Source organism: Meleagris gallopavo, chromosome 1 (genome assembly GCF_905368555.1).
Source record: "Meleagris gallopavo chromosome 1, MGAL_WU_HG_1.1, whole genome shotgun sequence".
NCBI lineage: Eukaryota > Metazoa > Chordata > Aves > Galliformes > Phasianidae > Meleagris > Meleagris gallopavo.
This window is the reverse complement of record NC_139404.1, coordinates 46,556,689-46,577,787: the sequence shown is the minus strand read 5'-3', so window position 1 is coordinate 46,577,787 and position 21,099 is coordinate 46,556,689. Positions and strand designations below refer to the sequence as shown.

The 21,099-nt window shown below is 42.0% G+C and overlaps 3 protein-coding genes across 5 annotated transcripts in view; 1 reads left to right on the top strand and 2 right to left on the bottom strand.

The window, feature by feature from the left end:
- The window catches only part of SCYL2 (SCY1 like pseudokinase 2), a 36,144-nt gene extending 33,763 nt beyond the window's left edge, over positions 1 to 2,381 (bottom strand). The window contains exon 1 of the mRNA XM_085223743.1: positions 2,174 to 2,381. The gene's annotated coding sequence lies outside the window, so the exon portion shown is untranslated. The remainder of the gene's footprint in view (positions 1 to 2,173) is intronic.
- Positions 2,382 to 3,491: 1,110 nt separating this feature from the next.
- On the bottom strand, positions 3,492 to 12,580 carry ACTR6 (actin related protein 6). Of its 2 annotated transcripts, none has more exons than XM_085223729.1 (11): positions 12,306 to 12,580; positions 11,681 to 11,798; positions 11,156 to 11,224; positions 9,386 to 9,509; positions 8,564 to 8,699; positions 7,808 to 7,864; positions 7,285 to 7,383; positions 7,022 to 7,100; positions 5,515 to 5,686; positions 4,575 to 4,731; positions 3,492 to 3,770 (listed from the first exon to the last, which is right to left on the bottom strand). In XM_085223729.1, exons 1-11 carry the CDS (start codon positions 12,371 to 12,373, stop codon positions 3,641 to 3,643), a joined length of 1,209 nt encoding a protein of 402 aa, XP_085079855.1. In that variant the 5' UTR covers positions 12,374 to 12,580; the 3' UTR covers positions 3,492 to 3,640. The 2 variants fall into 2 exon arrangements, with proteins under 2 accessions (XP_085079855.1, XP_085079861.1); XM_085223735.1 differs by having other exon boundaries at positions 4,575 to 4,713; positions 12,306 to 12,577.
- A 4,167-nt stretch (positions 12,581 to 16,747) lies between these two features.
- BLTP3B (bridge-like lipid transfer protein family member 3B) overlaps positions 16,748 to 21,099 on the top strand; it is a 52,353-nt gene continuing 48,001 nt past the window's right edge. For both annotated transcript variants that reach the window (XM_010709419.3, XM_085223721.1), the window contains exon 1: positions 16,748 to 16,988. In XM_010709419.3, coding sequence (XP_010707721.2) covers positions 16,945 to 16,988 — 44 coding nt within the window. In that variant the 5' untranslated portion in view covers positions 16,748 to 16,944. The remainder of the gene's footprint in view (positions 16,989 to 21,099) is intronic.

Here is a 21,099-nt window from a genome sequence, read left to right as displayed (position 1 = left end):
CATATGCAGGATGAAGAAGGTCTTAATTATGGGGACCGGAAGCTTTAGATAATGAGGCACTGAGACTGAGTAGTCTAAGTCCAATGAGATAAGAATAATTATGAACTTGCTTGGTATGTATTGTTTTATTTAGAACATCTGGAAATAAACTATGGAAACACGGAATTCCTTTATTAAATTACACTACTATTTACAAGTGACATTTTAGAGCAATAAATCAACTTTATCAGTTATGCTATGGACAAATACATGCAATTCTTAACTGTGCAGCCCAAGATCAGTTATTAGACACTGTCCAATATTCCTTTATAAATGAACTTTTTATTAACCTGATGAATAAGTGGAAATAAGGATCACAGAATATTCTGAACACAGTGGTAGGAATCTCTAGAACTTTTTCTGCAGCTATGTCACAGGACAAACTCTCTATATTAAAGAACTGTAAAATCAATCATAATGAGTTTAAAATAACCACAAATCTCATCTACTTGCTGTTCAATTTTGTATTCTGTTTCATTCACTCCCTACTGACGAGTCTTCCATAGCATCAGTGCAATACATTCTTCTGTTGCAAAACTGGAGGGAAGTTCCACAGAATTAGTTGCAGAGAGAAGATGAAGAAAACATGTGCATGCGCATGCTCACATTCCTTTGTATAAACCTGAAAGAGAGCTACTCCAGCCAGACAGTGGAAAAAATGGTGCAGCATTCATTAATTCACAACTGCCCTCTACTGTGGGTGACAGATTAACTATAGTGAGAAGGCTAGAAAAGCCAGTAGGTGAGCATGCCCACAACATCCAGGTGTCTGAAGGGCCATGATTTAAACAGCAATCCTAGCAGGCCCTGTCCAACCTGTTCATTTCCAGCTTGACAGTACACAAATTACTGATTTGTTCAGCAAAGGAAAAGGAGTACTAAAAAATGTACTCCTCAGTAAACAGTTTTTGTTTAAGTCTATTAAAAACTGTTTATACATTTGTAGAAATCCTCATGTCAACATTTGGACTGCGTTCTAAAAGAAATCTTTTTTTTTTTGGCTCTGTAAAAATGATTGTTATTATTGATTTCAGTAAAAACATTTACATCAACAAGAACAGCATACTTTGAAAATCCATGAGGAAAAAAAACCCAAACATTCTGTTCTGGGAAACAACTATAATACCACAAATCTTAATGTTATTGACCATACCTGAAACATGTAACTTTAGTTCTCAACTGCAGGAAACTGTTCAATTGTTCGGTTATTCAAAGACTGAATTACTACTTACAGTAGAATTAACAGCCACAGGGCAACAAAGCAAATCTGCTACCGAGAATGACAATTTCAGCTAAAATTAAAAGGTAGCAAATGAGAAAAGTACAAGATCTTATGAGTAATAGTGCACAGACAAGCAACACAGGACATGTAATTACGCTTAAAAACTTCGCTTTCCCTCTGTTTGAACAGGAAGGGTTATTGATTACGAGTTGATGACAGCAAGAGCCTGGTAGCTACACCAAGTCTACAGAATCTGGAACCAATCCTAAAAGGAAACGCAGCATTTGCTTAGGGCATCGTTTTCATGAAGTCCCCTCGCAAGTGCGGGTGGTCTATGTGCTGATACACATCAACAGAAAGACATCAGCACGGTGACAGCCCTGCCACTGTGCGAGGGGAGCAGCAACATCCCTCACAGCAACAAGAAATGAATCAAAACAGTGAAAATATTGAAATAAAATCCAAAATAAATCCTCAAAGTAAGTCACCTTCACGGCTTTGTTGTTTTTTTTTTTGGTTTGGTTTTTTTTTTTTTTTTTTCTTCTAGCATTTTGGCACTGAACTGCAACTGAAACCTTAACAAGAACAGACAGCAGACGGTCGTGCCGGTCCCTCGTTAACAGGAGAGCCCTGACCTGAACGCCGCGCAACGGCCTCCCGCGGGCCGGCCCTCCGCCCCACCACGTCACTGTTACCTACAGTCAGAACGGACCCGCAGCGGAACCGCTCCCCGCAGCTGCCCCCGGGCGGGAGGGGTTGCACTCCGGCCCTATGGCCCCTCCCGCCCCGCAGCCAGGATGGCCCCCTTCCCCCACTTCGGGCCCTAACGCCGCTCCCGGGCCGCGCACCCGCAGCCCCGCGCAGCAGCGTTAGGCCCCGGGTGGCCCCGCGGGGCCGGGCCGCGCCTCTCACCTGAGCCCGGGGCGAGCCGCCGGCGCGGGACCCGGCCGCCCGTCGCCCTGTGGGCCCGGAGGACCGGCTGTCAGCTAGCTCTGCCGCTGGCTCCGTCCCGTCCCGCTCCGGCTACTCCATAGCGAGAGCCACAGCGCCGGGAGAGGGGCGGTCTGAGCGCGGCTCACTTCCGCCCCGCAGGGGCAGGGCCGAGGCGGCGGCGGAGGGAGGCGGCGGAGGGCGGGAAGTGATGCGCGCGACCGCTTCCGTTATGGCGGCTCGTGCGGCACCGCGCCTCTGGCGGCGTGTGAGGGGCCGCTCGTGAAGTGACACCTTCCTCTATTTTTGTAAAATTGGGTATGGTTGTTGTATGGCTTACATATCGAGAGAGAGGACTGATGTCACGCAATAAAAATGCCTTTAAAATGTGAAAGCAAAGCTTTATACGCTTGTCTGTAAAACTTTCATATAAACGTTTTGCAAATGGTGATGGTCCTTTTCCAGCAACTCAGCTGTGGAATCATAGAACTGTAGAATATCCGAAGTTGGGAGTCCAACTCCTGGATCCACACAGCACCAACTGAAATGAAGCTGTATATCTGAAGGCATTGTCCAGATGCTTCTTAAACTGTGGCAGGTTGAGGCTGTGATCACTGCTCTGGGCAGCCTGTCCCATGCCCACCGCCCTTTGGTGAAGAACCTGTCCCTAACCCCCCACCTGATCCTCCCCTGATGCAGCTCTGCGCTATTCTCTCCTTTGTTATCTACAAAAGCCTGGCACAGTAGCATAAGCTTAATTTTGTTCCTGTTCATACACTGTCCTGAGTTCATATGCTGACAGATGGGTTACATGTTGCCTAAACAGATATGAATAACCAGGCCACAGCTGCAGACTTTGGTTCACCTCAGATATAAGCCTGGCAGAGATTCCAGAAAAATGAGAAGAGGAGGTAACTTATTTGCTCTCCTAAAAAATAAACAAAAAAACCCACAACCCACTAACCCCCAACCTCTTTTTAAGAGGGAAATGTTCCAATTACTTTTTCTCAAAGTCTATGCATGTTATCAATAGCAGAGGTCCCATTTCTATTCCCCTCGGGACTATTCACTAATATAATCGTAACCAAGACTCACATATTCATTTTCAGAATGGGCAAAGTTGAAGTGACCTTTTAATAATCATTCAATGTCCATTTGGTTGCACGACAGTAACATTTATTTTTTGGGGGGGGGGGAAATCAAATTATCCCGTGTGTTATACCAGTACTAGCATTCACTATTTTGCCTCACACTATTAAGACTTTTTGCACTAAGAACAGAATGAAGCCGTCAGTAAAAATTAGGCTTGTAAAACTTTATTCTGAAAATGAACTTCTCCCAATCCAATGAAGTATAGGAAAGCTAAAACACAATCCTAACTGACAGAGAACAGCTCAGAGCTCCACTCTGAGTAAAACAATGGAATAACAATATAACCAACTGTGCTTCTTAAATATCAAATTTCTCTTCACATATATTGTGTCCGTGTTCTTCGTAATCTTCTCTGGTCACTACCAAGTCTTCAAAATCATCATTTTCAGAAATGAGCTTCCCACCTTCCCAAGAATAAGTAATAGGGCTGAAAAATGAACAAAACCATTGTCAGTCTTGTGCAAATTCATTTAAAATACACTTCTTGGAAATCATCACTGCATACTTTTATTTGACCATATCTATCAAAAATATATCAAATCAGAGAAGACTGTTCTCAGATGACTTTTTTTTTTTTTTTTTGACTGCTAAATGATGCTCCAGTCAAGTTTTGAGACAAAGTTTGAAACTTGGTCAGGGCTGACTTCCCATTTTATAAAAAATTAAGTAACTTTTGGGAGGCAGGTGTGAAGAGGGCAGGAAATAGCAATGTCTTCATATTTTCTTTGCGTAGGTGACTATTCTTTAATATTCAAAAATATTCTCTAGTAATACTTTAAAACGTAAAGATGATCTTTTGTATGATCAAAGACTACTTGTTTTGCCTCTACCATATATTCACTCTCTGCAAAGATGTTTTTCCTTCAAGTCCCTGACGTGCCTGCATTAAAAATGACACATCAGCATTCATATACTAATTATTCTTTTAAGTACTAAACTCTAATCACGCATACTTATGTATCCACTTCCCTTAATGAGACTACAGTCTTACTGATCTATTTATAACACTCACCCTGGAAACAACTACTTGTGTGCTTAACTTTATTAGGCAATATACTAGACAAGCAGATGGTCTCTAATACATTCAATTTCTCTGAAAATATAACAAATTAAAACAATCACTCTTGAACGATTTTGGTTCACTTAAAAGGCTTAATATAAATATTATGTATCTTTTTGTCAGCAAAAGAAGTCCTGCCTGATAGTTTGCTCAATACAGTTTAGGACTTACTTTTCAGGGAGAACAACAGAAACATCATAATCAGTTGGAGTAAGGCATCGCACTTCAGAATACACTCGATCTCTGAAGCCCGGAAAAAGCGTGTTTCCTCCAGTCAGAACAATGTTCTTGAAGAAATGAGGCTGCATTTCTTCAAAATAAATAAAACCTGCAGTTAGAGACTAAGGATGTATTTAGAAATGAGATTTTTCTTCCCCAACTTTGTTATGAACTGGAAATGAGTTAAGAAATACATACAGAAGTTGTGATAATCTAGTGATCAACATCATAGTTGTATTCATTGCGAAGTACAACTGAGCAATCATTGTCTGTTCTTTAATTTCTAAAAATCACAACGTTGTCTTTTAATTGTCTGTTAGATTTCATGCCTACCAACGCATTCTTCTTTCAAAATAAAATTCATTTTGTACTCTTAAAAATTGCACCATTTCATAATCTCAACACTTCCATCCTTATATGGCATCACGAAACCTACGAAAATCCTTGTAGGAGTAGTAACATTAACTACATTTACTTATCATCTATACCACAAAGGCACTAATATTACTTCTGTCCAACAGAGCAGTCAGAAAGGTTTTAGACTTTGATGCTTAAATGACTGATTTCAGGCTGAATTTTCTTTCACTGAGGAAAAATGTAAGCATATTCCATCATCAGTGACAGGTAGATCACATTAGTAACACAGCACAGGGCGATTAACTGAAGCAAAAGTAGAAGCCAATCTAGGAACTATACCTCAAAGCTGGGCTTGCCCAAGTGGGCATCTTACACATAATAATCAGTTCTAGGCTACATGATACATGCCAAAAGACAGAACAGTTCGTAACAGCCTGGCTGACATATTGAGAGCATTTAGCTTCTTATGACTCATTGGGTGCTACAACAAATTTAAAATAAAATAACAACTTCCAAAATACTTATTAAATTATACCTTCTGGTAAATTCTGAATAGAATCAACAATGGCTTCAGGAATTCCCATCTCTTGAATACCAATATCTGAAGGATGGAAGAGTATTTCTGGAACTGCAAATCTTTCATTTGTTAGACGAAGTATTTGTTCACCAGTTTTGTATTTTCCACTTAGCACCATCTCTTCCCTTGGCTAAATTAAAGACAGAAATAATAAACACTGCTTTAGAAAAGAAGCTATATTCCTGAGTACTCAGCTCATTTTTTTTCGTGTACTATAGTAGTGGTAAGCCATATATCCCACATTAAGCCATATTACCTATAAATCTTTTAATAATAACAATACATACTCTGGTATTAAATTTGAATTTATCAACTTACCAGCTGCAGATTTGCCCAATGCAAAATAAAATAAGTATGCACAAATGTGATACTTTAAATATTGGGGCTGCTTTTGAAACTGAAACTATGACCAACTAAAAAAAAAAAAAGCAGGATAACACTTAAAATTGTTGTCACTAGTATGAAGACTTTTCAGGCTCTTCTATTGCACAGCTTTGAGCTTTCTACTTACTGGCATGCTTAGATGAAATTCAGATAGACTTACTAACACTTACCAAAGAGAAAACACCTTTCAGCTTCACGAAAGGAATAATAGTGATACATGATAATTTACAGTAGGTTTCGTGACAGCACAAGCATAGTAATCTGCAAGTGTTAGATAACAGGACATAAAATGCTATGCTAGAAAAAGAAGTATTTCATTTTCATGTCAGCTTCCTAAGAAAATGAGTGACAAGTTGTCTGCTTTTCCTTCCTATCTCAGAGGCAAATTAGAGAACCTTCAGGTAACTGCACAGAATCCAATTTTTCTAGAAAATTTACAGATCTCAAAAAGTAGGCGAAACCTATCTACACCAGGAAAGGTAGCAAGAAACATCAAGTCAGCACATCAGATTACCAGGTAGCTACAGTGGTTGCAACCAAATTTAACACAGTATTGCACTGACAGCAATCTGAAACCTGAGGACAGCAAGTCAGTTTCTCTTGAAGATTACATATGTACGTATACTACAAGTTAGCATTAGCACATGTGAATTATTATAAAGGAACATGCTTCAGGAAGAATGTAAGCTAAATGAGTTATTGGTTTTAAGCAGCAGTTACAAAGTGTATGGAATCTTCATGAGAAGCTGCAACATAATTGTATCTCAAAGCCTTCAAAAATAGATGACAACACATCTTGCTATTTTTCTACCAGAATAAGGAAAGAAGAGATGGAGCCTTTGCTACCATTCAGTTTTCAAACCACACACAATATTCCTGCAAGCATCTGAACTAAAGATTTGATGCTGCAAATTAATACACCTCAGGATACTTGGCATTTTAAGAATTTAACCTATTAATGCATGGAACAGAAAGAAGTTACAACACAGCAGTAGAATAAAGAAAATATTTTTAACAAACAGGAACAGACTTGTGCAAAGGAAAACAGTCCAAAAATATTTAAAAATTCTAATATCAATACCTTACAGAATCCTTTTTTGATTGTGCTGAAGTCTGGCAAAACATAATCTACCATTACAGTATTTTCCTCTCCTTTTAATCTGAAAAATAATGTAAAATACAACAGAATAAAGAACAAGTTCTAAATCTCCACATTTTTATACTGATAATACTTCCTTTGACTTAACTTGAAAATTTTCTAATTAACAGCATATTTTCATTTGTTTGTACAAATAGATTATTGAGAAGTACCAAGTTTTACACTTAATAGCACTGCATACATACTTAGCAATCTCCATGTCCTTATAAAAGTCTTGAGACACATAACACACATCTTCTTTTACTTGATTAATTACATGCGTTTCATCCATAACGTGTAACTGCCTGTGCAGGAACAAACAGAAAAAAACAACCAACATATAAAATAGAATCTAAGTTTGACAACTGTTACAATTCTTTGCATTACCTGTCTAGTTTTATACTGGAGATGGGTTACTAGTTTTCAGTGCAGAAATCTAGCACTATAGAACATACTTGACAACCGTCTCAGTAGATTATCAGTCAGCTGTCTCAGAAAGTTTTAAGAACTTGTATCATTGTGAACATACAGGTTGTTTCAGCAACTTCAAAAGCCCTGGTACTGTGATGAATTAGGCTGTTAAATATTTATAGTGACAATTTTAAGCTCAGGACAGCAGCTAGCTGAATGTAACAGACAACAGTTCGCTTTAAACAGTATTTAATCTAAAATTCATAGAAAAAATATCTTTGCAAACTTGCTCATTTTATATCAAGTCTCATGCTTTACCTGTAAGAGATTATCTCCTTCAGATGGTTGGTTAACAGTTTTCCTCCAACATTAATCCTACAGAGAAGAAGTAATGCAAGGATTTTTGTTAACTTCAGCAGGGAGAGGGAAGTGATTGTCTCCCTCTACTCAGCTCTTGTGAGGCCCCATCTGGAGTACTGGGAACAGGCCTGGGGACTCCAGTAAGAAAGACATGCAGCTCTTGGAACTGGTCCAGAGGAGGGCCACTAAGTTGATCAGAGGGCTGGAGCACCTCTACTGTGAAGAAAGGTTGAGGGAACTGGGCTTGTTTAGCATGGAGAAGAGAAGGCTCCAGGGAGACCTCATTGTGGCCTTCCAATCTTTGAAGGGAGCGTATAAACAGGAGGGGGAACGGCTGTTTAGGAGAGTGTATAGTGACAGGACAAGGGGAATTTTTTAATTTTTTAAACTGAGACAGAGGAGGTTTAGGTTAGATATTAGGAGGAAGTTTTTCCACGCAGAGGGTGGTGACACACTGGAACAGGTTGCCCAAGGAGGTTGTGGATGCCCCATCCCTGGAGGCATTCAAGGCCAGGCTGGATGTGGCTCTGGGCAGCCTGGGCTGGTGGTTGGTGACCCTGCACATAGCAGGGGGATTGAAACTAGATGATCACTGTGGTCCTTTTCAACCCAAGCCGTTCTATGATTATATGATGATTCTATGTATAGCAAACAATTCTTAAAATAAATAAATAAATAAATAATAAAAAGAAAACAAAACGTAATGTAGTTTACCTGATAATTGCTTCTTTCTTCTTTTTACTTCTACAATAAGGTACAATATGTGTAAAAGAATACCCACTGTCCACAATGATACAACACAGCTCAGATGGATTATCCCGGAAATACCTGTGCGCACTAAGAGCTCCAGCTGAAATACAGAAAACCTACTCAATATTTACATGAACTCACACTTTTAGAATTTACACTGATATAAAAGTGCTTCAAATTTTAAATGCCAGACTTTCAAAAAAACTCAATACAGAACACTACAACCACACATAAACTAATTATGATAGCGCTAAGAACAAGTGTTGTATATTCCCACCCACCTCGCTGCTTTTTTCTTTCTCATGGATTCAAGTGCTTGCTCTATTTCCTCTCCTAAGGTTCACACAGATTAACTGCAACGTGATTATCCAAGTCTATCTAAAGGGATATCCTATGTCTAATGATGCATTTCATGACAATGCTGCATTTTATTTGCTAATACAAAATAAAATTAAAAAAAAACAAAACATCACCATTCCTAAAAGAAGAAAGTCTTCACACAAACCCTTGGTTGAATTCCTCAAATGCTATCTTATTTCAAAATATATTGATTATCTCTGCCATCTTTCTCTCCTCTTAGATTTCCTTCAACTGAACTTAAAGGAATGATGCACTTAAAGAAGTAGTCTGGGAAGATGCCTAATCCAATTTGAATACATCTACTATCACATTACTCAGGAAGGAACCAAAGTAATTTCTGCATATGCATGTATATATTTATATTTATTTATTCTCATGTTTGAACCTTGCAATGCATAAATGTGAATTAAAATGGGATATACTCACCATTCACTCTAAGAACTGCTTGAAATTGATACTCTTCAAATAGGATTTCATTCATTGATTCTTGTATTGAACTGAAGTTAAAATAAGGTTCAGTGATAATGATATTGGTATCTACAAAATCCACCTATGAAAAATACACCAAAATTGCTATTACTTTCAGGGAGACCTCACTGTGGCCCTCCAGTATTTAAAGGGAGCTTATGAATAGAGGAAAACAGATTTTTTACACAGTCTGATAGAGATAGGACAAGGCAGCATGGTTTTATACTAAAGGGGAGATTTAGATTATATATTAAGAGGAAATTATTTACTCGGAGGGTGGTAAGGCACTGCAGCGCATTGCCCAGAGAAGTTATGGATGCTGCAACCCTGGAATTATTCAAGGCCAGATTGGATGATACCAAGGGCAGCCCGAGCTTGTGAGTGGCAGTCCTGCACACAGCGTGGAGTTGGAACAATATAATCTTTAAGTCTCTTCTGACCTAATCCATTCTGTGATTCTATTCTACATTTTACATCAATTGAAAACTATGTGAATTTAGATACACGATTATAATTTGCCTTATCTGTTAGCAGAAACTAGGCTTCTTAAGTTCTTCTTTTATTTTTAATTTTTAAGGAATTTATGAACAGTGACGAATCTTAACACATTAATGGGTTAAAATATAATAGAAGGGAGCACCTTCATCATGTACTCTGCTACCATTACCTTAACATTATAATGCAGCATTTTAAAGAGATACACATAAAGAACACTACAATACTCAAGATACTACCAACAACAGAAAAGCATCTCTCCAACAGCTCAGCATTTAATCAAGATGAAATTCCACACCAATTAGTGGACTCTAGCCAGACCAGCAAAAGATCCTGGACTTTCTACATTTACTGATTTCTTGAGTTTAACTCAAAAACTTTACAGAGTTTTTTTCCACCATACCTTGATAGGGCCCTTATCCCTCTAAGGCCTTTAGTCACAAAAAGGGATTTAAAAAACCAAAAATTATTCCTGAAATTGTGACTGACTGGAATTCTAGGTCCAAAATTTAAACGAAAGCTAACTATGAAAATCCAGTAGTATTTTTAAGCCCAGAAACTAAGCATTTTGGGATATTATTTTCATTCTGAGTAAAATTCTACCCTCCTAGGTATCACAAAAATAAAAACACCTCAAGTTTCAGCTTAAATAACAATACAGCATTTTTTTTTTTTTAAACAAGAAAAAACAGAAGAGCAGACTTACTATACCTCTTGAGCTAAATCTAGTTGGTGTCACAAATAAGAAAAATTACATTTCAGATCTTTATATTTTATTCATTCAGTTGGCAGAAAACTGTTAGCCAGAGATATAGTTAATTCACGTAATTTGGCCCACTGACCTAGTTCATCACTCTCCTTCACATCAACAGTTCCTTAGTCTCTAAACCACACTGTATCTGCCTAAATTTTTCTTTTTTAACTAACTTGCAGTCTTAATTAGATTGACGTGAATTTAACATTAACATGCATAGATTATACTCAGTATGGATATACACAAAACTGAAAGTGTCAGATGTTTTTCAAACTCCTACTCTAAAGTTCAAAGTCGTAATTTTCCTCATTAGAAGAATAATAAATTAAAAAATCCCTGTGATTTCTAATAGAAGTCATTTTCAAGGAGAAAACTAAGCTCATCAGTTTTACTTAATAGTTGTTGTCTTTACGGTAAATCTCTCAGTGAGGATATAACCTACAGAAATTGATAATTAAACAAACAAAGGAGGGTCTTACTTGATACATTTCTTTTCCAAAAAGATAATCCCAAACCTGTCTCTGGACATCCCAATTTACCAAATAACCCTGTATAAGTTTGGAAAAAAAAAAATCAATTAGAAAATACATTTACATCTAATGCAACCATTAGAAATAAATATTTAGAAAATACAATTTTACTTTATTTTTTAAAAACAATTACCAGAGATCTAAAAATCTAAAAAACATGATAGGCTAGCAGCACAAGCGGAGATTTGAGAGTAAAGATTTCTAAATTCTTACAATTCTATGCCAAGGAACAAACGTTACATAAAAACAAAGAATGTTACTATCACCTTCCATTGATATGTTAACTACTACCTTAAAAAAAGAAGGTGGGTTTCTATACACATTTCTATTCTCTTTGATAGCTGAGAATACACTGTCAAGAGGGGATGTCTATGATACCAGGCTATACCCTGCACTTGTGACCTGTTGTGTGAAATATGTTCCAGTAAGCAATAATTCCCAATTGGCTGTAATTCTAGATTGGGGTTAACTTACTTTCTGAAAAGGGAGAATGTAGAAAAGGCCGGAGGGGTCTTTGATTTCATCTAGTTGATTTGCTGTGAAGGTTTTCAAGCGTGCAGTCTTGGATCTGAACTGGCAGTTGGGAATGACGCTGGAAGAAACACAGACATTTCCTACACACCACAGCTTAAGCCACGAGCTGTCTTTCCGTATATCACTTTCACAGCAGCGTGTTTTCAATGATATATTTGCAGCCACGCCTTGTTCGTAAGCTATTTATCAATACAGGCGACTGAGAAAATATTGCAGCTGCTACAGAGATGAGGCGCAGGCTGCCTATAGGGCTGCAGGTGCTCCATTCCTGAAGGCGCTCAGGGCCAGACTGGACAGGGCGCTGGGCAGCCCGAGCAGGTGCATAGCAGCCCGCCCACGGCAGGAGGTCGCTCTGTAACCCATCAGCCCGCGGCTCGCAGCGCTCGCGCCGCCGAAGGAAGGCGGAAGAGGCGTGGCCGGGACGCGCCGCAGGGGCGGCGCCCACAGCGGCTGCAGAAGCGAGGCGGCGGGAGCGGGCGGCGGGGAACGCGAAGGGCTGACTCGTCCAAGCCGGGATTAGCGGGGAGCGATCGGAAACGAAAGGACGGCGCCGGCGCTGCCTCACCTGACGTGCGCGTGGCTGTAGCCGATCTTGGCGTTGTAGGCGCCGTTATCCAGCACCAGCGTCGCCATGCTCCCCACGGCGCCACGGCCGCCGCCGTCCCAGTATTGATCCGCCACCGCCGTGGATCGCTATGGTTACCATAGAGCGGAGGTGCAGCGCGCGCGCGCGTTGCTTGACGGGACGCAGAAGTGCGACGGGAACCGCCTCCGACCGAGCACCCGCCTCTACCGCCGGACGCTCGCCGCTCACGTGACGCCGGCGACGCTCGAGGAACCGCCGAGCCCGACGATTGGTCGAACGCCACCCGGAAACGCTCGCCACGGGAGGTGACGCGCGTCAGCCCGCCCAACCGTCCTCGGCACCCCAGTGCGCCTGCGTCGGCGTCACTCCCAACCCCGCCTTCTCCGGTGCGCCACAGTGCCCCCCGGCGGCAGCCATGGGCACGGCGCTTTGCCAGATACGAGCTCCTACTCTATCAGTCGTGCTATCATTTAACTGCCTGTACTACATTCAGGGTTAGGTTTTTTTTTTTTTTTTTTGGTCGGAAAAATCATTGGATCAGGACTCAGGTCAACAGGCCCATGGAAACACACATAAAGCTTCCCGTGCAGCCTCCCTTTCTTTCCTTCTCAGGTAACATTTATTTCCCCCTGTGCAGGGCTCAGTGCAGATGCATCAAGAGCAAAGGGCTGGATGAAGGAATCCTTCATAGCTGTGTCTTTAAGGGCAAAGAAGTTGGGAAGAGTAAACCTCTGCTGCATATATTAAGGCCACAGCTGATAACACTCTCACAAGTAGCATTCTTCATAAATTGTTGCCTTCCTCTATTGAATGAAGGAATCATTCTTTGGATGTCGTATCAAGCATCAGCTCCACATAGCAGTACTCCAAAATGTAGGAGCCTTCTCACACTCATCTGCTTGAAAACATGGGATTGTGATGTGGAAGTATATGTATTTATATATATATATATTTTTTTCTATATATATTTTATATATTTATTTATTTATATATATATATATATATATAAAAATCCAAAGTCTAATGAACAGAGTCTGGAAATATTCTGCTATTAATTTCTATCAGGATCTAAAACACCAGATATTCTACTCTGAGCAAGATAAGCTGGGCTTCTTATCATATACACTTACAGTTCCTTGGGGTGGAGGGCTGACTTGTGCCTTTTCCTCCAAGGAGCATGCTCCAAAATATGAGGGGAAGGTGAGTTCATGACTCAGGTTAACCATGCTGGGCAGGAATATTTCAACTTTCTCATTCTGATCGCCTTGTACTCTGCAAGACCTAGGTGGGCACAACATTTGAAAGGGAGCACATGCAAGGATCTTGCTTTCCTTTCCCCTCCCACATTTCCTTCCCCCTTCTTTTCTTCCTTGATGGGAAACTCACATTCTCAAAGTTCTCCAAGAATTCTGAGACAATGGTAGATTTTTTCTAGTTGAGAAATGTGAACTAAAACATGAGTAAAAGTATTGCTTCATTCCCACTTTATAAAAGTCTCTAAAAGTAATACAGTGACATCACTATTACACAACTGACTGATTTTAAACACCCGGAAAAAAAAAAACACATCAATTGAAAGTATTCATCTCCTCACCTCTTTCTTCATTTGTTACTGCTTCACATCTGATATGAAGGTCCTTGGATTATCTTGGTTCATTGCATGTAAATAATTTACATGTGCACAAGAAGCAAAGAAATTAGTGTCTAATATTTCTTCTGCAGCCCTAGAGTACTTCTAAAGCCAGTCAGTCATCTATCTTAAAGAGATCACATCTGAAAAACCTGGCAGTTTTACCATTCTTCTTGCTATTTCTGATTAATATTTACAATTAGAGTTCCTGGTTAGCCACCAATAAGATTTCTTCAAGATATCTTTCCTGAATGAAGTAGCCCCAGAGAAGAGGCTTACTAAATGAAGAAAACTATTACAGATCATTTAATTAACTGTCTTGGAAATTTTGCCACAGCATGAAAACTTATTCTCTTGAAACAATCATAACCTGTATCTCCAGATGGAAATCACCTGGAGAAGAACATGATTTTAGAAGTCTGAGAGTATGAGCAACCACCAAGACATTCTGCTTAAGAAAAATGCTAGACTGGAGCCAACAACATGCTCTCACAGCCTAGAAAGCCAACCACATCCTGGGCTGCACCAGGAATATGACCAGCAGGTAGAGGGAGGTGATCCTGCCCCTCTGCTCTGGTGAAGCCTCACTTGGAGTACTGCATCCAGATGTAGAGCCTTCAGGATAGGAGAAACATGGTCTTGTTGGAGCATGTCTGGAGAAGGGACACAGAAATGGGTTCCAAGGGATGGAACACCTCCATGTGATAACAGGCTGAGAGAACTGGGGCCAGAAGCTGTGCCTGGGCAGCTCTTCATCTTCATCTTGCTAGCAAGGTTGAGTTTATTGCTGGTGGGGTTGTTAGTTTGCCTGGTGCATCATTTTGATCTAGGGGATCCTAGATAGAAACAAATTGCTTTCTGTAGCTGGAAACAAGCATTACTTTGAAAGAGAGGTATAACACAATGGAAAACACAACAAGGACGTCTGAACAGCAAGATCCCAGGCTGCATCAAACAAGGATTCACTCAAACGAAACCATAAGAAACAAGGAGAAATAAGCTACTTATCTCTAAAAAGCCTCAAGTATGGAGAGATCTCCAGAAAGATACCCTTGCCTTCATTGCCAATGCCTAAAAGAGGTCTAGGAAGGGGTGGAGCCAGGATCCACCCCTTCTGGTCATTCAGGTGCATTGCATCCCTGGGTTGGCTGTCTTCCTGCCAGGTGCTCAATCACTGCTTCAAGCTGTGACTTAGCATTTCTGCTACATGAGGTGTAAAAAGAATAAATGTCTTACTGGGCTCATCAAAGTAAAGGTACTGCAAAAGAGAGGGAATACTGGAGTTTATCTGGAAAATTCAAAGCAATTTCAAACACTGTTTCTGTGAGTGAACTTTCAGACCACTTGCAGCTCTGGCTCTTGGGAAGCACATGAAGTGCACGTTGACAGCAGCTAGTAATACACGCATGCAAATTTGCATTTTGTCTGGGTGAATTTTTACTGCATATCGAAACATTTATTATTGCTATTGCACATTACATCTTTTAGCTGCACTTTGTAACAGCTTTTCAAAAAACAAAAACAAAACAAAAAAAACCCAGTGCCAGTCTCTGAGGGTGTAGGGAATGGGCTGGGTGCACTAGGTGAGGGGCAGGCAATGTGGCCTGCAGGAGACATGCTTCACGGGGCAGCGAAGGGAGAAGCTGCAGCTGAGGCACAGAGAAATGCTTTCTTAGTCTACCACCTCATCATCAGTGGGGGAGAGTGAAGAAATGCAGAGAGTGGTACCCAGAAAGTAGCGGTGAATGGAGTTAAATCTAGCCGGTGAATGATCAGGAGTAGTGTTCTCCAGGGGTTGGCACTAGGGCTAGGCCGGTTTAATATTTTTTTGATGATCTAGACAAGGAGACTGACTGTATCCTCACTAAATCTACAGATAACACTAAGATGGAAGGAAGTATTAATCTGCGTGGGAGTAGCAATTAGAGGAATCTGGATAGGCTGGATTGATGGCTGAGGCCGATTGCATGGTATTCAACAAGACCATGTGTGGGGTCTTGCACTTTCATCACAAAAATCCCAGACAATGTTATTTGCTTGGGGAAGAGTGGCTGGAAAGCTGTTGGAGGAAAAGGATCTGGAGGTACTGATCAACAGCAGGCAGAACACAAGCCAGCAGTGTGCCCAGGTGGCCATGAAGGCCAGTGGCATTGTAGCTTGTATCAGCAATAGTGCAGCCAGCAGGAGCAGGGAGGTGACTGTCCCTCTATATTCAGCCCTGAATACACTCCTCGAGTGCTGTGTTCAGTTTTGGGCCCCTCATTACAGAAAAAACATGGAAGCCCTGGAGAATGTCCATTTTAGGGCAATGGAGACATGAAGGGTCTGGAGCACAAACAGCTGAGGTAACTGGGGTTGTTCAGTCTGGAGCTGAGGAGGCTCAGAGGAAACCTCATACAACAACCTGAAAGGAGTTCAGAGGTGAATCGAGGGTCGGCCTTTTCTCCCAGGTAAGAGCGATAGGATGAGATGGCCTCAAGTTGTGTCAAAGAGCATTCAGGTTGGATTTTAGGAAAACCTCTGAAGGAGTGATGCTGCACTGGACCAGGCTGCCCAGAAAGGCGGTTGAGTCACCGTCCCCAGAGGTGTTCGAGAAACATGTAGATGTGGCACCGAGGGACGTAGTTATTGGGCATGGCTGGGATGGGCTGACGGTCGGACTGGGTGATCTTAGCAATCTTTTCCAACCTTAATGACTCTATGAATGGGCGGCAGTACGGGCTGCGGGCAGCGGAGGCTGCGGGCGCCGAGGGGCGGTGGTAACAGAGCGGGGTCCGCCTCTCCCCCGCGGGGCGGTGGCTCCGTCCCGCCCCCCGTCACTAGGCGATGGTGCAGCCAAGATGGCGGTGGGAGCCGAGCTAGCGTGAGTGTTGGCAGCGGCTCCTCCGCTCCCCGCGGTCTCCCCCGCTCGGGCTGGGGGAGGCGGAGGGATGAGGCGCGTTCCCGCTCCGGGCTGGTCGTGGTGAGCGGTGCGTGCCGGCGGGCGCCATGGCGGGGATCATCAAGAAGCAGATCCTGAAGCATCTCTCCAGGTCAGCTCGGCGCCGGGGTGGGTTGAGGTGCGCGGGGGAGCAGCGGCGGCTCCTGGCTGGGGAGAGGGCCCGCTGCGGGGCGTAGGGGCCTTGCGCGGGGCTGTCCCGCCGTGACACGCGTGGAAACGGCCGCTGCCCCCCGCCCGGAGACGGCCCGGCGTGCCTGGCGCAAAGAGGAGTCTCCGAGTGAGTCGCCGCCGAGCAGGCGGTGCCGCACGCAGCCCGGGCGGGCGCACGGAGCGTGGCGGTGCGCCTGCCGCCGGGAGCGGTGCGGGCGTCCCCGCAGAGCGGGCCGCCACAGCCGAGCTTGTGCTGGGTGAGGCCGGGTGGCAACAGGGGTCCGTGCCGCTGCGCGGAGCAGTGAGAGCGACTCGTGCGTCTGCCGGGGAGCGAGGTATTGCACGGGCCTCCTGCTCCAGAGGAGAAGCGGTAATGCTGTGACATTTGGTGTCTGTGCGTGAAAGTTGGGGAAACTCCGCAAAATACACCGAGTACACGATTTGAAAACGACGTAATGAAATCTCTTCCATTTTGTAAAGAGAGACAACGGCCTTTTAGGTACCTCATATTGCAGCATTCCTCAGGATTTACTTTTATAAATCGTTACCTGAAAAATGGATCCTGTGATGCTTTGCTTATGTTTTTCAAAATGTTTCATTCTAATTCCGTGCGGTATTTCTGATGGGTATTTTTCATCAATGCTAGTAGAGACTCAAAGCAAATGCAGCAATTGTCATTTGACAAATCTGCCGATGGTGCCCAGAGAAAACCAAATTCTCACCCTAAATCCTTTGCTGTCTAGCTCTTAAAGGTGTTGCATCAAGCAATAGTAATATAATGTAACTCCTCCACACTATTCTTGAGGTTTTTGTAGCTGGGAATGCTGATGAGGAAATCTTTTCACGAGACGGTAACTGAGCACTGTGAGAATGGAAATGCAGTGTGAAGATGTCATCTGCTTGAAGTGAGCTTTCTCATCAGGAGCGTGCCTGAAATCAGTGCACTTAATTGGTTGACATAGTTCACTTCCTGTAGTGCTGACAGCACGCTGGATGGAGAGCGAAGGGAGCTGCGAAGTGACTTGATCTCAGTGCCAAAATGTGCCTCATAACCAGGCATGAGTAACTCAAGCTGCGTCTTGTCTGGTTTGTGAAATAAGCAGCTTTCAAATCAGCAGATTTTTTATTTTTTAATGTTGATAAATCTGTGTTGTTTTTTTTTTTTGTGTGGGATGTGATGATGTTGATTCAATGAGACCACTGTAATTGATTGCTGCGAGTTTTGGCTTTTTTAAAAAGCTTATGGGATATATTTAACGATCTGAGGTTTGCAGTTTGAAATTGAGGCTCCTGAGCCACGCTGCTCAATATTAAAGTAGCAAAACACAGACCTTATTATTAACGCCCTTATTATGGGTGTTCTTAATCATGTGATCAGATAATAATCTTCTTGCAGAACCTGTGCTTCAGTGATTGCACACAATGCACAAGAGAACAAATTCAGGTGGCATTTTAAGTTTCAAGGATTTGTTTTTTGAACAAAAGTGACAATCGTGTTCTTTATTTTGGGTTTTCCTTTAGTATCATAAGAATGTGCCTTGTGCATTGTTTTATTTTAGTCTGGAGTGAAAGATCTCAGGAAGTTCCTGTAACACATAGGGTGACAAAGGACGCTTTCACTTTGGATTCTGTCACTACCTGGTTCCTGCTCTGCAGTTCTCATAGTTTCTCAAAACTGATGCCCTTCTGCCACCTTCAGCAAGGCAGGCGTTAGTGTCGGGATTGACGTCCTGGTAGAAGTCCACATATAATAAAGGAAGAGTGGAAAAGAATTATTCAGTTATCCAGATTTACTTTCATCTCTGTTTCCTCTCTTTTTATTCTGTTTTTAGCGATTAAATCCTCTTTGTTTGAACAAAGCCAAGTATAGTTTTTACTTCAGAGAACAAATAGAAGACGTGAACTCGTACCTCCAGTTGCAGTTCTATACTTCCATTTTTTGTTACATATCACAGAATGTTTGAGGTTGGAAGTAACCTCTGGATAGCATATCAGCCAGCCCTACCCTAGATAATTTATTAAGCAGTATTTACAGTGGAGATTGCTGCAGTATCTGCCACCAAGTATTAGTGCTTTTCAGCTTTTTTATAGCTGTCTGGATACTGTTTATGCGAAGTTAAAAGAATATTTTGTGTCATTCAGTTGTGTGGGTTCCATTTAGCAGTTTATGGTTCTTTAAGATGGATGAATGGACATTGGGATTAAGAAGCAGCCTTACCCTGCAGAGGGATCTGGGTAGAATGAATTGATGGACTGAGGCCAATTGCATGAGGTTCAACAAGACCAAGTGTGGGGTCCTGCACTTCAGTCAACAACTCCTGGCAGCACTACAGGCTTGAGGCAGAGTGACTGGAAAGTTGTGCAGAGGAAAAGGATCTGGAGGTGCTGATCGACAGCCAGCTGAACATGAGCCAGCAGTGAGCCCAAGTGGCTACGATGGTCAGTGGCATTGTAGCTTGTATCAGCAATAGTGAAGCCAACAGGAGCAGAGAGGTGACCATCCCTCTGTGCTCAGCACTGGTGAAGCTGCACCTTGAATACTGTGTTCAGTTTTGAGCCCCTCACTGCAAGAAAGATATGGAGGCTCTGGAGCGTGTCCAAAGTAGGGCAACGGAGCCATAAAGGGTCTGGACCACAAGTCTGATGGTGAGCAGCTGAGGGAACTGGTGCTGTTCAGTCAGAGGAGGCTCAGGGAAACCTCATTGCTCTCTACAGTGACCTGAGGTTGTGGTGGGTTGGGGGTTGGCCTCTTCTCCCAGGTAAGAGTGATAGGATGAGAGGGAATGGCCTCAAGTTGTGTCAGAGGGCGTTCATATCGGATATTAGGAAGAATTTCTTCTCAGAAAAAGGGGTGCTGGCATAGGCTGCCCAGGGAGGTGTTGGAGTTATTGTCCAGGGAGGTGTTTGAGAACTGTGTGGTTGTAGCACTAAGGGAGGCAGTAGCCATGGTGATGATGGGTTGATGGTTGGACTAGGTGATCTTAGTGGTCTTCTCCAACTTTAGTGATTCTTCCATTCAGGGGAAGTTCTTACACCGATAATGAGTGTTTAAAATCTGAAAACAAGAAGGGAGATCCAGACTGCATAATGGAAAAGTTTTGATATCAAAATAACTTCTTAGCTTTGTAAAAGGGTTTTCTTAATGCCATATTGCAGCTTAGAAACAGTGAAGGTTCACAGAGCTTTGTTTTTAACAAATCTGTATCTTATGTCAAGGTCTATTCTTCAGATTATGTGGTTTTTGGTGTAAAATATGAAACTAAACATTGTTTACTAAGCCGAAGAGATGAGTTTGTTATTTGGAAGCTAGATATCTTGAGTTTTTGACTGCTCCTTATTGCTTTGGGTTGCTTGTTTTTGTTTTTTGTGAACATGGATGGTGGAATGCCTTTGCTTCCTAGCATACCTGCCCTAAAATTAAGCAAGTAGATCTGAGTAATAGCATTATCCTTTACGAAGGTGGGAATGACACATAGCAGCTAGGGGCTTGGAAAGTAATGTTGAGATCACTTTCTTGTGTTGTCAGGCTCTTCCATGGTGAACTGAAACAAGTCAAATCTTAACTGTGTTCTGTTATGCGTTTTCATGGGTGAGAGACATGCCTGCTTGGTAAGGGATGTTGTCACTCCAAGAGATTGGAGGTTATTCTTTTCAGAACTACCAGTGTAGCAGTTAGTGATTTGTCCAGAGTGGACTATTTCCTTTTTGTAAATAATTACTTACATTTGTTTGTAAAACCTTTAAACTTCCAACTTATTCTACTAGCATAAGAAGCGTGCATTTTATGCTCATTATCACACTTCTGAGTATTCCACTTCTGTGTCCATGTAGCTTTGTGGAAGCTAAGCCTTTTTTTTTTTTTTTTTTTTTTTAGCCAGCCAAAGAACATGAAAGTGTCCATTTTTCCTAGAATAAGCATCAATCAGTTCTCTCTCTGCTTTTACTGAAGTATTTACAGGGTGTGTTCTACATGACTGACTTTATTGGCTTAGGTAGTAAGTGGAAAAACTTCACAACACAGTGTAAGTGGAACAATCTCCATTGTTCAGAAT

Excerpts from the sequence above, each read along its gene's own strand:
- ACTR6 (XM_085223729.1), bottom strand. The coding sequence starts at position 12,373 with ATGGCGACGCTGGTGCTGGATAACGGCGCCTACAACGCCAAGATCGGC. Across the intron at positions 11,225-11,680 it reads ACATTCTCCCTTTTCAGAAA|GGTTATTTGGTAAATTGGGA; the intron begins GTAAGTTAACCC and ends AAACTTATACAG. Across the intron at positions 3,771-4,574 it reads TCTGTTGTTCTCCCTGAAAA|CCCTATTACTTATTCTTGGG; the intron begins GTAAGTCCTAAA and ends TTCATTTTTCAG.